Source organism: Oryctolagus cuniculus, chromosome 18, assembly GCF_051225735.1.
Source record: "Oryctolagus cuniculus isolate XC-2025 breed Fujian yellow rabbit chromosome 18, ASM5122573v1, whole genome shotgun sequence".
Classification (NCBI taxonomy): domain Eukaryota; kingdom Metazoa; phylum Chordata; class Mammalia; order Lagomorpha; family Leporidae; genus Oryctolagus; species Oryctolagus cuniculus.
In genome coordinates, this window is record NC_142884.1 from 74,076,253 (window position 1) to 74,092,538 (window position 16,286).

General features: G+C 51.5%; 1 protein-coding gene across 1 annotated transcript in view; it reads left to right on the forward strand.

Annotated features, from left to right (window-relative positions):
- Nucleotides 1-1,626: 1,626 nt before the first annotated feature.
- HSD17B2 (hydroxysteroid 17-beta dehydrogenase 2) overlaps nucleotides 1,627-16,286 on the forward strand; it is a 61,476-nt gene continuing 46,816 nt past the window's right edge. The window contains exon 1 of the mRNA XM_008257668.5: nucleotides 1,627-2,077. Coding sequence (XP_008255890.2) covers nucleotides 1,828-2,077 — 250 coding nt within the window. The 5' untranslated portion in view covers nucleotides 1,627-1,827. The remainder of the gene's footprint in view (nucleotides 2,078-16,286) is intronic.

The following is a 16,286-nucleotide window of genomic DNA, read 5'->3' on the forward strand; positions in this document are numbered from 1 at the left end:
AGGGATCGGGGGGTTGGAAATGCTGTAATTCCACGTGGTCCTCAATTGGTAAAAGCACCACCCTGGGCACTACTCCTGTGGCAGCCATCCCCTCCCTGGCTGTTGGCTCAGCATCGTCAACACTTGGATCCATATCATTCCCTGCTGAGTGGCTGGTGCAGAAACATCCACCGACAAGGCACTCACCGCAGACTTAATCCTTCCTGCAGCCATTCAACAAATATTAAAGAAGTACGTGCAATGTGCCAGGCGGGCACTAGGCTATGCATTGGCTGATCGGTGAAGGAAAAACCACCACCAACAGATAAGACCCCTGCCCTTACATGTTCATAGTCTAGTAGAAAAGGCAGGAAGAAAAAAAAATCTCTTAAAATGTACGAATCGAATACACACTTGTCAGTTGAGGTCAGTGCAGTGACAGCCTTTGAGGTTGGGTGGTGAGGTGGTGACATCTAGGTAGACATCTGAGCCAAAGAAGGTAGGGAAGCTAGCATGTAACAGCGCTCTGATGCAATGATGATTTTTTTTTGACAGGCAGAGTTAGACAGTGAGAGAGAGAAAGGTCTTCCTTCTGTTGGCTCACCCCACAAATGGCTGCTATGGCCGGCGCTGCACTGATCCGAAGCCAGGAGCCAGGTGCTTCCTCCTGGTCTCCCATGCAGGTGCAGGGCCCAAGCACTTGGGCCATCCTCCACTGCCCTCCTGGGCCACAGCAGAGAGCTGGACTGGAAGAGGAGCAATTGGGACAGAACCAGCACCCCAACCAGGATTAGAACCCGGTGTGCTGGAGCCACAGGTGGAAGATTAGCCTAGTGAGCCGTGGCACCAGCCTATTTATTTGGTTCTAATGCAGGCAACAGTGTGGTTAAGACTCCAAAGGTAGTGCTTGGTTCCACTGCCGTGTGCCCTTGGACAAGTGCCTCAACCTCTCTGTGCTCCTGTTTCTTCTCCTGCAACATGACTACAATAGAACCCACTTCATCCTACATTTGAAGTGACTGAGCACCTTGACTGCCTTGTCCCACTGCCCAAAACACAGCCTGGGACACAGTGGTCTCTCAATCAAGAGAAGGAATAACTAAGTGTCTGAACAGCCCCTGCCACAGTGAGTGCAGCAGGTGCTGGCCACGGTCAGCTACAATGTCATTGCTATCGACTGCCCTCTGGTGAGATCAAGGCACTTCTCTGCAAAGGAGTCACCTCCCTCCTCCCTCAGAAGTCACGCCGGCTTGGGCCAGCTCAGGGAAGCATTCACCCCCCAGAATCTCTCTTCCAAATTGCACAGATCGCCTGGGTTTGTGCACGCAAGCGCACGCACACACACACACACACACACACACGTGCTGCTCAGCCGAAAAAGGGACTTTGCACACATTGCCTCCCCAAGGCTTCTACAGCAGAATTTAATCTTCCCCTGGGCTAGAGGTTTTGTTCTCCTGTGCTCAGTTCCATTTCTGTCAATGATTATCCAGCCAGTCATCTCCCCAGAGGTGGGACGGTTGTCTTGAGAAAGCGCATGTTTGCCTGCCACTGCAAACGCACCTGTGCTGGGCGTGCAAGGGGCAAGGTGGGCAGGGCCCGGTCGGAAGTGCCCTGTATTTATGCTGAAGTACGTGCAGTTCAACTACCCACTGGGAATATGAGCCTGCAGGATGATGCTTAATCCAGGCTCATTCAGAAGGGGCCGGGGCTGTTCCCTCCCCTCCCTTCTTGCCTCTGCGCTCATATAATCCAGGCTGCCTGCCGCCGGCTTTTGCCCACTGGAATCCCTGACCCCGAGCGCAGGAAGGTGCAGAGAGGTGGAGAACGAGCGCTTTCTCCTGCGAGATGGCAGGGCTCTGCCTGGCTGCTGCCGCACTGCTGGTGGCGACAGTTCTTAGCAAATACAAGAAGAGCCCGGAACAGGTGGGGAGCCAGGCAGTGTGCTTGGCCCTGGGCCTCTGGGCGGCCGTTTGCCTCATCAGCCTGTCCCTGTTCTGGGGCCTTGCACTCTTCTCCCTGTCATGTCTCCTCATGTACACTTACCTGTCTGAGCAAGAGTGGTTGCCTGTGGATCAAAAGGCCGTTCTGGTGACAGGTAAGCGGACGGGCGCTGGAATTCTTACCGAGCGAGGGTAGGGTCTGAAACTTGCTTGGCTTCTGTGGGACTCTGTCAAATTTGGCTTTGCAATGACATACTTGGCATGGAGAAAATGAAAGCACCTCCCTAGTGTTTTTCGCTGCGTGGTTCTGTTCGCTTCGAGAGGTGCAGGGGAAGGAGCCAGGGCTGGGAAAGAGAGGTGAAGGTGGAGTGCATCCGAGCACTGACTTTGCAGTTTCCAAGGAATAGCTATCAATAAGCAAGACCGCCGTGTTTTGTGTGTTTCTTTGTACCGGCAATGTCCTGTGTTTGTCTTTAGGCTTAACCAGCATTTTGTCTGGAGGAATGCTGGGCTGGGTTCTAGACATGGGCTCAGGCTCCTTGGGTGGGCAGGAGAGCTTACAAAGCCAGGTTCTCCCGTCCTTGGTTGTGCTTTTGAAATCGCGAGGGAATCCACCTATGCCGTCTGCCTGGCCGCTCTGCAGAGCCTTGGGTTCTGCCTGAACCCTTCCTGAACGGGTCTGTCATTAGCCTGCTAATGTTTCTTAATTGGATTGAGCCAGCCGTGTGTCTGGTGTCCAGTTGCTCATTAGCTGACTCCTGCTTTTGTGTTTTATTCCATTGCAAGTATTGAGGCCAAATTAAATTCCTTTGAGTTGTGAAACTGGTTTGTTTGGTTGTGAAGTTCCAGCGTGGATAGGGCTTTAATTAGGATTATCCAGAGTTATCCTAACCTAGAAAGCACTGCCAAGATAAAGAGAGGATCCCAGCTGCAGAGTAGGTTACAGGGTGCCTCCCCTCAACCCCGTCCCCTGCCCCCACCCCCAGCTCCCAGTTTGATCTGCTGGGTGAAGGACTGCACGCGGTGTGTGTGGAAAGAAACAGGGGGCCTTGGCAATTCTCCGAGAAGTGAACTCTAAAGTGATTTTTGTCTATCTCCCCTTTTACTTGAACCTAATAACACAACTCCGTCTTGAAATGCAAGTTGGCGCTTGATGGGATTTTTAAGTACTGCGGGGGAAACATGCTTCTTACAGAAAGTGTGAGGTAGAAAACACAGCCGTGCAAGGGCCGTTTATCTGCATGAGCATGTGCTACGGTCTGCGCTCCTGCAGGTAAACGGGCTGCGTTTTTGCTTTTCTCTAGAATTCTAAGATGACCTGGATGAGAACCTGTAACACTGTCTTAATTGTTGCAATCTGTGTACAGCGGCCAGTACTTGAGAATGATCCAGATCAGACTGACTTCCCATACTTGTCCATCTGAGTGAAAGGAGATGGAACAAATCAGCATATTAAAAAAGAAATGGCAAGGCCAAGGGTGATGCTGATAGGATCTCCCCAGGAGTTTCCTGAGGAATGACATGCAGGGAGCGGCACTGCTAAGGCTAACAAATGAGTAGATAAACCTCAGGGTAAATTCAGGGGAAGCTCAGGCTATGAGACCATGACAACTGCTCTTGCTATTTCATCTTGTCAGCATTCTTGATGCCATGCTTTTAAAGCTGGAGGCCTGTGTTAATGCTCACAGACACACACCCAGACCAGGGTGTGCAGCCACTGAAATGCCCCAGCCTGTTGAATGGCCAGCAGGTGGTCCAGATAAGGTTTCCAGATCTTTGTCCTAAATGGAGAAATGTCAAATGTGAGTCTAGTCAGAGCAGAAAACACTGAGCCTCCCTGAGTTCACAGTAGCTTGTGTTTGTAACAAGCTTGTGCCTCACCTCCCAAAGACACAGTCCTAAACGCCAGAATCCCGGATGTTGAAATCTGGAAAGGGCAAAATCCCCAGAGTCTAAAATCTTCAAAGATCAAAAGCTGGGAAAAACAAAAAAACATGTAAAACTTCTTTTTTTTTTTTTTTTTGACAGGCAGAGTGGACAGTGAGAGAGAGAGAGAGAGACAGAGAGAAAGATCTTCCTTTTCTGTTGGTTCACCCTCCAATGGCCGCTGCGGCCGGCGCACTGCGCTCATCCGAAGCCAGGAGCCAGGTGCTTCTCCTGGTCTCCCATGCGGGTGCAGGGCCCAAGGACTTGGGCCATCCTCCACTACCTTCTCCAGGCCACAGCAGAGAGCTGGACTGGAAGAGGGGCAACCGGGACAGAATCCGGCGCCCCAACTGGGACTAGAACCCAGTGTGCCAGCGCCGCAGGTGGAGGATTAGCCTATTGAGCCATGGTGCCGGCCTAAAAATTCTTTTAAAAGACACTTGCTTACATTTTTAATAGGGGATTTATTTGGAGAACAGATAAAAACATGACAGAAGAGTTCACAGGCCACTTTAGACAATCAAAATAAGCAACAACCACATATATACTTGTGTAAGCATAAACACTCAGAAAGTTGAACGGTGGTCTCGTGGGTCCGTAACGGTGCTGAGCAGACACAGCGTAATGGAGAAACACACAGGACTGTGCATGCCTGGCTGGGGACCTTGTCCACTGCCTGAAATACTGGGCTGGACAACCTGGTTCTTTTGATGAGCTCACTCAAAGCCACCGCATTTGCAGTTGCCCAGAGACGAGATCTCAGAAAATTTTTATCTTTCACAAATGCAAAAGTACATTTATTGAGGAATTTTCCACCTTCTTAGGTACTCAAATAATGTTTCCACACAAAGTAAGCATGGAGATCATGGACTTTTGACACCAAATTAAAAAAAAAAAAAGAAATGCATAGAACAGAGTCTCTATAAAATGTATACCTCTTGTATCAGAAGCAATGTGAAGATGAAATACAGAGCATAGTGAATTGTGACTAACAACTCTGGAAGCTCAATATAGTGAGGAAAGGCCGGCACCACGGCTCAATAGGCTGACCCTCCGCCTGCGGCGCCAGCACACTGGCTTCTAGTCCCGGTTGGGGCGCCGGATTCTGTCCCGGTTGCCCCTCTTCCAGGCAGATGTTTGGGAGGGGGGTGTGGATCTCAAATAGGACATGCTGAGACGGGGGTCAAGGAGCTGCAGTCTTCAGGCCATCACACTGTCCTTGGATGGGAGGGGAGAGGAGGCTTCAACACCAGGCACTCGGCACCCGTGGACTCTCACGTCCTGGTATGGCCCTCAGACAGCGCTGCAGCCACTGGCACCATGGTTAATGCACACAGAAGTGCTTGGGAGGTCCAGGGTACAGGGCCATCTCCTGCAATCATTCCTAGCTGTGTGGCACTCGGCACCCGTGGACTCTCACGTCCTGGTATGGCCCTCAGACAGCGCTGCAGCCACTGGCACCATGGTTAATGCACACAGAAGTGCTTGGGAGGTCCAGGGTACAGGGCCATCTCCTGCAATCATTCCTAGCTGTGTGGCCTTTGGTACCTCTGTTTTCTCCTCTGTAAACAGGGAATGATCACATTTACAGGAACACAACTCAGACTCTCAAAGGTGGAATTAGAGGAGAGAGTGAGTGGGAGAGAGATACGACAGGGTGACTGTGTGTGGGGGGGGTCGAGGAGTGGTTACAAGGAATCAAGAGATAAAAAAGACTGACAAACAGATGGAGAGAAGAAACATCCATTTATTCATTTAATAAATATTTATTGAGAACCCAGGATGTGTCATGAATAAATATTTTCCACAGATAGTGGTGGAAGAAAATTTAGACTTTTTATTGTCAAGCAATGGGATCAGAATTGCTACTTATCCTTGACTTTGAACCCACACTCACTGGGGTTCCCTCCTCATCACCAGCATTTCCTTCCCAGCCCGTCCGAGCTTGCTAGGGGACACACAGGTAACTTGGGTGTTCCACCCTCAGTCCTTTCATCTTCACCCCTCTCGAGTTCTTCAGCCATCCTGAGTGTGAAGCACTGATTTCACATCTCCCACGTGCAGGGCACACGGCTGGAGGCCTCACTGTCCGACGGGAAGACAAGTCCACCTCTAACGGTGGCTAAGTTGAGCGTGGAGGAATCTGCAGGAGACCTCCAAGGTGCCATGCGGTGGGGCAGGTCCTGTGGATGGGCTGGGAGGATTCGACAAAGGAGGGGACTTGTTAAGAATCAGACAGCAGGGGCCGGTGCTGTGACATGGAAGACTAAACCTCCGCCTGCAGTACCGGTATCCATACGCACACTGGTTCGAGTCCCGGCTGCTCCTCTTTCTATCCAGCTCTCTGCTATGGCCTGGGAAATCAGTAGAAGATGAACCTGCAAGGGAGACCCAGAAGAAGCTCCTGGTTCCTGGTTTTGGGTCAGTGCAGGTCCAGCCATTGTGGCCATTTCCAGAACAAGCCAACAGATGGAAGATCTTTCTCTCTGTCTCTACTTCTGTCTGTCTGAAAATCTACTCCCCAAATAAATAAAAATCTTAGAAAAAAATCCGACAGTATGTCTCTAGAGGGAAAATATACCAGGCTAATTTTTTGCACAGCCAGTACTGCATTTAAAACTCATTTATTAGATAATGTTTAATTGAAATTTTAAAAGTCGAATACAACAGAAGATGGATCTGGGAAAGGAATTGAGATCTGTTTTCAGTGAAGGTCTTTTTTTTTTTACTGTTCCAAATAAAGGGCTCATGGAGGTAATAACTGACATTCTGTGTACAAGGAAACTGTGTCCAAAGCCACTGGCCTTCTAAGGGGCAAGAGGTCAGTTTCATCTGCATCAAAAGCCCTCCTGACATTAGCAGGGCTACAGCCATAGTTAGCTATTAGCCCACAGAGGCTATCTGGACAAAACACACATCCACTCATCAAGTAAATATTGACTATTATGTGCTCATGACTGCTTGATAAAGAACCTGGCAACTGACTGGATGCAGGCGGGATGATGAAAAAGGCTACTGTGGACAGGGATGGGGGTGTTTGCAGAGCGTGATCATCTGAGAGATGCTGTATGCTAAGTTTGACTTCAGAACCGACCTTGAGACCAGGAAAGGTGGTTCAGGTGGAATGTCACAGGCCGTTGGAAATACAGGTGGACTGAGCACAGTGATGGTTGGTGCTGCCAGAGAACATATCAAGGAGCCACTACAGTCCCCGGGAAGCCTATGAGCTCATCTATCAGACAGTTAGAGTTTCCCTCGAGCCCTCTGCATGGGGAGCATGAAGAGGTTGTTAATCCACCTACTTTTGTAAGCGTCTGAGTGGAGGTTTTCATGGGTTCTGCCGGTGGGGCATTTTGAAAGGGGGATAGTCCCACGAATGAAGACCCACCCTGCTGCACTGAAGGCCAGGACCCGTGTCTTCCTCCTCAGCCACAGCAGAGTGCTTTAGATCCAACCCAGGACAGTGCTGGGTGAGGGAGCCGTGAGGGAACTAACCACGGCAATGAAATGTCCTCTCCTTTCTGGGGTCATTGGTTGGACACCAGAGGACTGCCCTCCTCTGCCCGCTCACTCAGGTGCTTATCTCCGGGGCTCCCTTTGCTGCGAGCACCTGCCTACAGAGCGCAGAGGGACAGGACCAGCCTAGAGGAGGCTCCATTGTTCCGCAGCAGCTGAATTGCTGGCCTGCTCTGGACAACCTTCGTGTGGGCTTTGTTCTAAGTGTGCCCTGGCTTACCCAGGGGATGGCACACTATGCCCTGGCCCCACCAGGAGGCTGAAAGTTCCCTCCGGGGTCCCTGGTGCCCTCCTGGTCACCAGAGGTCAACGCGCATTCCAGCACTGCCAACCCTATTGTCTGGCTTCCTTTGCCATCCAGGGCACTGCGTGCTCCTGCTGTCCCCCTTCTCTGACCCCTGACACCTTAGATTCTTTGTCTCACCTTTCCCCCAAGGTAACCTCTAAGGCTTGGTCCTTGGCCCTCCTATTTTGCTACATTCTCTTCCTGCTCCAACGGAAGCAATGGTCTCCTTTGTGTGAGGGCTGGCTAATCTGTGGTTTTCTGTACCTATTATTCCACACCCTCCTGACTCATATTTATAGGATTTTAGCCCAAGACTCTAAACCTGGCACAGGTAAAGCAAACTTATATTTCCTCCTGGTCCTTTTAGTTTTTGAACTTTGTTGGTTCTTTTTTTTTTTTTTTTTTTTTGACAGTCAGATTTAGTCAGTGAGAAAGAGAGACAGAGAGAAAGGTCTTCCTTTCCATTGGTTCACCCCCCCAAATGGCTGTTACGGCCGGCGCTGTGCCGATCTGAAGCCAGGAGCCAGGTGCTTCCTCCTGGTCTCCCATGTGGGTGCAGGGCCCAAGCACTTGGGCCATCCTCCACTGCACTCCCGGGCCACAGCAGAGAGCTGGAGTGGAAGAGAAGTAACCGGGACAGATCCAGCGCCTCAACTGGGACTAGAAGCTGGGGTGCTGGCGCCACAGGTGGAGGATTAGCCTGCTCTGATGGTAGCCTTGTTGGTATGTGTGACTCCGGCTGCCACCTGTGTTTGGGTGATGCAGAAGTCTCTACGTCTCACCCAGCCTTGTGTCCTGCACTGCTCCTTGAGACTCTCCACTTGCGTGTCCCAGCGTCAGTGTATCCCCAGCCTGCACTCCAAGTTCCCCCAGATCCTGCCACGGGCCCAGCATTCTCCGCTTACTTGATGGCAGTATCCTCATGCAGCCATCTGTCCACGTCAGAAGATTCACAGCCGCCTCTGAACCCTCCCACCAACGTGCCTGAACTAGAACCCGAGAGCCCCCCCCGACTTTCCTCTCCTTCATTGCCTCGTTCTGCTGCCTGTTGACTCCTAACCCAGCAGCCTTCCCTTGCCTCCTGGATCGCTGTCCTCCTTCCCACCCCCATCGTCATTCCGTGTCCAGTCTCACCATTTCTCATTGGGACTACTGGAGCAGCATCGTGATCGCTCGCCACACCGCACGTTTGCTCCGTTGTCACCTTACAGCCAGGATGGATTTCCCACACTATCAATCTGATGAATCCATATTCCTCTGCTGAAAAAAATCCTGCTACAGCCGCCACATCCCCTACACAGTCCACTCGTCTTATGTGCAAAGGCTCTTGACAACAGGGATGGGATCATTCACTTCCTCTACACGCCCCAATGTCGGATAAAGTTCTGGATACTTACGAGCTATTGAAAGTTGTATGTTGGCCGGCACCATGGCTCACTAGGCTAATCCTCCACCTGCGGCGCCAGTACTCTGGGTTCTAGTCTCGGTTGAGGCGCCGGTTCTGTCCCGGTTGCCCCTCTTCCAGGCCAGCTCTCTGCTGTGGCCAGGGAGTGCAGTGGAGGATGGCCCAAGTGCTTGGGCCCTGCACCCTATGGTAGACCAAGAGGAAGCACCTGGCTCCTGGCTTCGGATCAGTGCAGCGCGCCAGCCGTAGCAGCCACTTGGGGGGTGAACCAACAGAAGGAAGACCTTTTTCTCTCTGCTTTCTCACTGTCTGTAACTCTGTCAAAAAAAAAATCTGTATGCTGTCTAGACACCATCCACAAAAATGTTAGCACCTGTGAGGCACATCAAGTATCACCAGGGAGGTAAATCCTGTGATTTTCATTAGGGCCGCCGGTTCAAACAACTTCTGGTCTCAAAAAACTGTCAGAGGTTGTCCTTGTCTACACTGCCTGCGGCTGCCTTGCCCACTGGATCATGTCAGCACCTGACCCTGAGTGCTCCACAGATTTCAGAGCTCCTTATTTATGCTCCTAATGATGAACCCTTTGGAGGTCCTGCACTTGGCCACATCCTCCACTTCTCAATTTTGGTGAGGGTCAAGAATTAAACTAGACTGTAGGGTGTTGACATACCTGAGGTGCCTCAAAAGTCATATGGTCAAGCTGAATTAAAAAATCAGTTTATTGGGGGTCAAAACAATTTGAAATCCATGCACAGTGTTTCCAGTTTTTGAAAGGCCCCTCGTTTGTATCGGGATACGCATGGGTATGATTCTGAAGCAAGGCCAGAGACCAGGCTGACGGGTGGATGGGTGAGAGAGGTCCACTGAACTGAACCACCAGAAGGTACCCAGATGATGGCTGAGAGAAAGCAGCATGTCCAGGCGCCGAGGGACCGAGATGGGAGCACAGAGATGGGCTGACGTGGGGGACCACATTGCATGTGGATGACCAGAGGCCCTCGGGCTCCATCCATGCACACTGTCCTAGAGCAGCCTCTCCTGTTTAGCCCAAGACTCTCTACATACACCATTCTGCTGCTCCCTGCCTCTCTCACTCACTGGCCCACACGTGAGATCCTGCCTCGACACTCAGAATCACCAACTCCCGTGCAAAATCAAACCTAAAACTCAAGAGTGGGGACTCCTGGGAACTTGTTAATACCCTTCGAGTCTGAGGACACGCGTTCCAGGGACTGTACCAGCCACATCTCAGTTTGAACCGGTGCTCCATATGGCCTTAGAAGAAACAGAACCCAAAGGGCTTGGCCACTTAAGAGTTCTCCAAGCTGGGGCAAGTTAATTAGCCTGCCAGAGCCATAGTAATCCCACCAGCACTGCCAGGGAAGCAATGAGATGAGACAGGGAAGGGCTTTCCACAGCTGGCACGTCTCACTCTGAGCCCAAGAGGAGCAGCGTGAGGCTGGACAAGAGCGTGGAGAGAGGGCCTCCCACTCTGGCAAAACAGAGGGAACCCCTCCTTCGGATCCTCCCACTCAACACCCACTCCTTTTGCCACTTAAAGTTTGAGAGAAGCTTCTGGAATAAGGCACAGAAAGTCTGTGTTAAGATGATGGCGTAAACTAATACATTATCTCGGGGGAACACAGTTTCCCTCCTTGTAACACTGTCCTGCCTGGGGATGCTTCCCACGCAGCTTCCAGAAGGAAAGTCACTATCGGCCGCCCAGCCCGCATGGGGATCAGAGGCTGGGGCCAGGCGTGCCCAGCCATGCAGGGTCCATTTTGGATGGCACCAGGCAATTTCCTTCTGCCTCTGGCTGCCCTTCTTCTCTGCTCCCATGATGCCCCTGCAGCCCCACTCGTCTGTCTCTCAGCCCAATTCTGGAAGGAAGCAGGAATGCTCAAGACTGGGAGCCAAGCACCACGGGACGGAACCTGGATGGTGACATCTTGCAAAGGGTGTGAGAAACCGTGGGCCACGTAGGGTCTAGGACACATGCCCCAACCAGCGTCACATTTCCTGTTTCCAGAGTGACACAGGCACCGAGGGGCCAATGGCCGCTGACAGACTGGTACTGAAAGTCGGGGTCTAGAAGAAGGAAGCGGGGAAGTCCCACACAAATGAGGACACACCTGGGACCACGGGCGGCTGCCCATTCTCACCGCCAGCCAGTTAGTGCTAACTCGTCAGACTGTGTTTTCCCACTGGAAGCAGGAAATCGTAAATTTTCATGTGTGAAATCTTCCCTATAAAGCTGGTGATTAGTTCCTTCTCATATTTAAAACAACCCCGCAGATCAAACAAAACATATCCTTGTTGCGAGCTGGCTCTGGTTCCTTTAAACGCTTCAGAGAGAAGCAGGTGAAGAAAGAACCTTCCTCTTGCGCAAACCATTGCATCATTTGGCATCATTCCCGTGGTGACTCTGGTATCATGGTTCCTGCCTCTTTCCCAGGTCTTCCGCAGACTCCTTCAGAGAGGGGCTGAGGGAGGAAGAACTTCCCCTCCGGCAAACTTTTCCAAACTCGAGGGCTGTGCGGCTCCCTGAGCCTCCTGGAGCCCCTCTGGGGAGGGGGCATGCTGTTGGGGTTAGGACGACACAGTCCTCTGGTCCCCAAGCAGTGTTTGGCTACATGCGTGGAGGTCTTGCTGGCCTCTTCTCCATTTTGTAGGCCAGTGTGACACTGGGGAAATGGAAGTAGGAGGTGAGAATGTCTCATCCTGCCTCTTGGGGTTTACAAAAGTCACAGCTGGGGTGTCGCTCCCCGTCTTTGTGGAGGAACGACACAGGACCCTGCGCTGTTCTTTTGTCTGCTCGGCCCTCCCCGGGTTTGCTGCTGGTTCTTCCCGGGTTGGCTACCGTCCCTTCCACCTCCGTGGAAGGGCGGTTCCCCCTGCCACTTTCCCCACTTCCGCGGGGGAGCGGCACACCGCCGGCCGGCTCTCTCGGGGGCTGCACAGGTGTTCCTTCAGATAGATGTTCCTGGTGCATGTTGTCTCTCTCCTCCTTTATAGTCCTCTTCCACCAATCCCAACTCTGCTACCCACATGCCGAGTACGCTGCTCTCCTCCAATCAGGAGTAGGTCCTACAGTTTATTGGTTGAACTGGAGGCAGCTGTGTAGAAGCTGTTTCTCCCTTCTCAGCACCATATTGTGGGAGAGCAGATGCATAGAATAAGTCTTAATTCCAGTAACTTAGTCTAGTCCGAGTTGCTCCCAGTTGCTCCCCACACTGGGGCACACTCTGTTTTGGACTCACCATCCCCACCACCAGGATGTCCTTTTCAGGATCATCCAATTTCATCCAAAGAGCTGTTTGAGTAAGCCCGGTGACAGGGAGCTCACTACCTACTGATAGGAATCGTTATATCTTTATACGGCATTGATAGTTGTAAATATCTGCCTTATAATGAGCCAAAGTAATCCTCCCTGAAACTTGGCTCTGCCCTTGGCAGTCACATAATCCAATTAAAGGACTCTGCACACCATCGCCCTCAAACATGTGGAGTCTGCCTCGTATCACAGCCAAATCTTTGAACTAAATCTTCTCATTCCTTTTGCCGTTTCTCCCATGACCTAGATTCCAGAACCTTTGCCACTCTTTCAAGTCTTCTCTGGCCCATTTCCCGTTTCTTGACATTCCTCTGAGATGTTGACTCAGCGAATAGCATGTCCCACCTCGGGACAAACAAAACAAACCAGAGTGGAATGAAGTGAGGTGAAACTAAATCAACACATCCAAGGTTCATTAAAAAAAATTTTTTTGAAAGGCACAGTTAGAGAGAGAGAGAGAGAGAGAGAGAGAGATGTTCCGTATCTACTGGTTCACTCCCCAAATGACGCAGCAGCCGGAGATGGGCCAGGCTGAAGCCAGGAGCCAGGATCTCCATCCGACTCTCCCACGTAGGGAGCAGGGACCCAAGCGCCTGGGCCATCCTGTGATGCATTCTCAGGCACACTAGCAGGGAGCTGGATTGGAAGCAGAGCAGCCAGGACTCAAACTGGCATTCATATGGGATATCGAGTCACAGACAGCAGCTTAACCCTCTGCAACACGAGGCTAGCCCCTTGCTAGGTTCTTTACTGGGTACTGTTGCTTGGTGAAGTGGGGTCAAAGAATCCTTTCCTCCCTCAGTTGCATCCTGAACAAAATGAAAAGCCCTGAGAAACCAGGGCCAGTGGCCACGCTGTCAGTTTCATTTCCAGTGGAACCCTTGGCAGAAACGTCTTTGGCGTGTGGTGAGGACTGCGCCCTCCGCTCTCTGGGGTTTTCTTCTTTTTCCCATGCCTGACCATTTCTCTGAGTTGTCCTTTAGGTTCCCCTGCTACACAGAGAACAGATTCCACATCCCACGAAATATTCACATCAGCCTCAGCAGTCAGATATTTTGCTCTCCGTCCCCAGGAAATGAGAGCGAAGCCAGAGAGAGCCCAGGAGTGTCACAGTGAGAGGATCCCTCACAAGGCAGAAAACACAGCAGTGAGGAAGCAGTGTTCCTCCCTCAGCCGGGGCTCAGGAGGCAGACTCTGGGTGGGGGAGGCTGTGTTTGACCTGCGGCTTGTGTGAGGATGATCCAGGGAGCTCTAAGCTTCAGTGGAGTCAGCGCTGGGCAGTGTGTTCACAGCCGGCCCCCGCCCCCATCTCCATACCCCTTCAGTTCCTCCTAAGTTCTACACAATATGCAAAGGAAAGTCTGGGACCGCCCACTGGCCCTGAGCTCTTGGACAAGCTGCTTCACTTCTCAGAGGTTCACCTTCCTCAGATATAAAATGAGAAACCTGATTAATGTCTCCCCTAAGGATGAAGGCAGAATTATGAATAGCTATTGTTGCCTGGTGCATGGTTGATGCTTCATGAAATATAATGAGTTTGGCTTTTTTCTTATACTTTCCATCCCATCACCTCCTTGACAAAGGACACTCGGGGGCAAGGGGAGCTTGGGCGTCCTGCCTTCTGTGCCCTGCCTGAGCACTGCTCCGTCCGTCTCATTCAGCACGGCCCTGCCCCTTGGTTTTTGCATTCTGCCTGCTCCTTGACCTGCTAGGTTTCTCTGTGTAGCTAATTTGCTTCTGCAAGCCACAGTCTCATCTGGATTCTCACTCACAGATGCTTTCCCATGCGCGGGGAGGGCTTCTCCAGCTCCTTGGCTCCTTGGCTTTGTGCCTTGGTCCACCACTGGGTCCTGCCCTCCAAGCCTTGGCCTCACCAGAAAGCTTCCTGTGGGGCTTTTTTCTCTAGTATCATCTCCTCAGACCCCGTCAGTCCTGGTCCTTTTACTCTGAATTGTCTTTCAGCTCCGTTTGAACGAGAGTCTTTGGGGGGCCTTGGATTGCAGAAACCCGTGCTTTAGGCAAAATGTTTGTCCATCTGTCACTCTTGCCCCTGAGTGCCCATCTCTCTTCGAGACACTCGGCTGGGGCAGGGGGTGGGACTGTGAGCAGGGAGCATCAGTGATTCCGGCCGGGGGCTGCAGCTGTTGCTTTCACAGCTGTGTCTCCAACAACTACTTGTTGATTACCCACAGGCATCCTGGTGATGCCTCAGGGACCAAAGCCAGACCAGGTCCCTGCCCTCACGGAGCTTAACTTTAGAGGAGGACATAACACAAAGGGCCCCCCAAAGAGAGGAGAGCGTCCCAATGCCACACACCCTCACGGCAAGGAGAGTGGTGTCGCCCAAAGCACTGTGGAGCGACATCTTTAGTCGGCAGTGTCTGTGTGTCAGGCAGCGTATTGAGCATCTTCCATGTCTCATTTCAGTGAATTCTCACAGACAGCTTACAAGGCAGTTGGCAAAAATCACTAAAAACTCCATACACGAAGAGCAAATAGACTAAACAGACCCCACGGCCACACCCTAGAATGATTACGATCAAAATATTGATGAGATGATTTCTGTTATTAACCTCACTCAAAGATGAGGAGCTCCGATAACTAAGGTTACACAACAAATAAGTAAGAATCTGCGCTAGAACTCAAGTGCAGATCATTCTCTCTCAGTCCATGAAGGCTGAAGGAGCATTGCAGACAGGCAGAAGGCCAGTGTACCTCCCTCTATGGAGAGAACAATGAATGCCACTCCGGCAGGTGTCTCAGACCGGCAAAGCTAATCCAGGCATTGTTGGTTTCCACACTCGAACCCAGGGTCTGTGATAAACGTGGCATTCAGCAAAGGAAGGGGAGCTCTATCCCCGAGCAGGGCACCACAGAACATCGCACTCAGGAAGCCAGGAGCTTCCCTGGGGCCTCCACCCCCCGCCGTTAGCAGGAGCGGCCTCTCTGCAGTGAGAGGCTATAACAGTGCTGAACAAGGTGGCTTCTCAATGCTCACAAGCCTGACACCGTTTTCCATATATTCCCAGCTGTGCCTGAGCTTGTGACTTCAGAATCTGCCTAGTGTACTTTTCTTTAAAGATTTATTTATTTATTTGAAAGTCAGAGTTACACAGAGAGAGAAGTCTTCCATCCACTGGTTCACTATCCAATTGGCCGCAACAGCTGGAGCTGTGCCAGTCTGAAGCCAGGAGCCTCTTCTGGGTCTCCCATCTGGGTGCAGGAGCCCAAGGACTTGGGCCATCTTCTACTGCCTTCCCAGGCCATAGCAGAGAGCTGGATCGGAAGTGGGGCAGCTGGGATCAAACCGGTGCCCATAAGGGATGTTGGCACTGCAGGCAGCAGCTTTACCCGCCATGCCACAGCACCAACCCCTCTAGTGTACTTTTGAGGTGAAGTTTTGGGAAAACTTAGGGAAGATAAAACTTGGATAGGAGGTTTTAGAAAAAGAGGACAATGTAGAAAAGGAAGAATCTGTGCAGTTATAATTTCATCAGTATTTACTGAGTGCTCTGTGCCAAGGACTGGGAACAGTGGCAAACAGCAAATGTTTATTACATTTCATAAAGTGTGATGGGGGACACAGACAAGAAACCAGAATATCAGAAGGCATTGTACCATATGAGAGTGCAGAGGAGTGGGCAGAGCTAAGACCACCCAGGAGGCTGGGACGGAGGTCCTGAGCTGTGAGCGCAAGCACCCATCTGCTGGACTACATGATGATGGAAGGGTCATAGCACTTACTGGTCACGGGGTCTAGGCAGAGAAGAAGCGGATAGGCTCACAGCACATTGGTCTTCCCCCTTCAGCACCCTCTCTGTGTAATTCCTCTTTTGACTGTCTGGTTTGTCAGTGGGTTGCGTGCTCTGTGAGAGGCGGCACTGTGTCCCCGGG